Source organism: Lithobates pipiens, unplaced genomic scaffold (assembly GCF_037356315.1).
Source record: "Lithobates pipiens isolate NorthernLeopardFrog02 unplaced genomic scaffold, aLitPip1_a1.2 Scaffold_22, whole genome shotgun sequence".
Lineage (NCBI taxonomy): Eukaryota > Metazoa > Chordata > Amphibia > Anura > Ranidae > Lithobates > Lithobates pipiens.
Window position 1 is genome coordinate 346,429,715 of NW_027507784.1, and position 577 is coordinate 346,430,291.

At 44.4% G+C, this 577-nt stretch overlaps 1 protein-coding gene across 1 annotated transcript in view; it reads left to right on the top strand.

Moving 5' to 3' along the window:
* The first annotated feature begins 277 nt into the window (after positions 1–277).
* LOC143925126 (CD63 antigen-like) overlaps positions 278–577 on the top strand; it is a 16,508-nt gene continuing 16,208 nt past the window's right edge. Inside the window, exon 1 of the mRNA XM_077449743.1 lies at positions 278–443. Coding sequence (XP_077305869.1) covers positions 315–443 — 129 coding nt within the window. The 5' untranslated portion in view covers positions 278–314. The remainder of the gene's footprint in view (positions 444–577) is intronic.

Genomic DNA, 577 nt, shown 5'->3' on the forward strand with positions numbered 1-577 from the left:
AAATCGATTTTCTGCTTTCTGAAAGAATGAAACGAAAAATGTTAATTTCATGCAACCCCCAACCAACAAACATTTCCAGCATCTCTTCCTCTTCTATTCACCTTTATTCCACATGAAATATTGAGAGTCAATCGGATCTGTATGTCTGTGGTCACCAGACATCCCAACACATCCTCTGACCACAGACCAGCACTGAGGGGGTTAATCATCACCTGATTGGATGAAGTCTCATTACCCCCAATCATTAGTTGTGAGTCTGTGTGCAGCGACCCTCCCACATTGTCAGGTGCGGCCTGGGCACAGTGCTAGCTGCCATGAAAAGGAAAGGGTCTTCAAGTTCTACTTTGTTCCCATCGGAATCCACCATGAAAAAACAAAACCAATCTCCAAACAGCCTGCTCTGTATTAAGGGCGGATTCTTCCTCGTCATCCTCTTCTTCTGGGTGAGAACATTTCTCAGGATTATTATTCGGATGTGTTTTTTTTTTTGTATTATTGGCTCCAGAGGGAAAGTTCAGGCCGCCAATGGGAGACCGCCATATCCGTCCTTTTCCTTCAATGGGCCTTTGTAGATTTG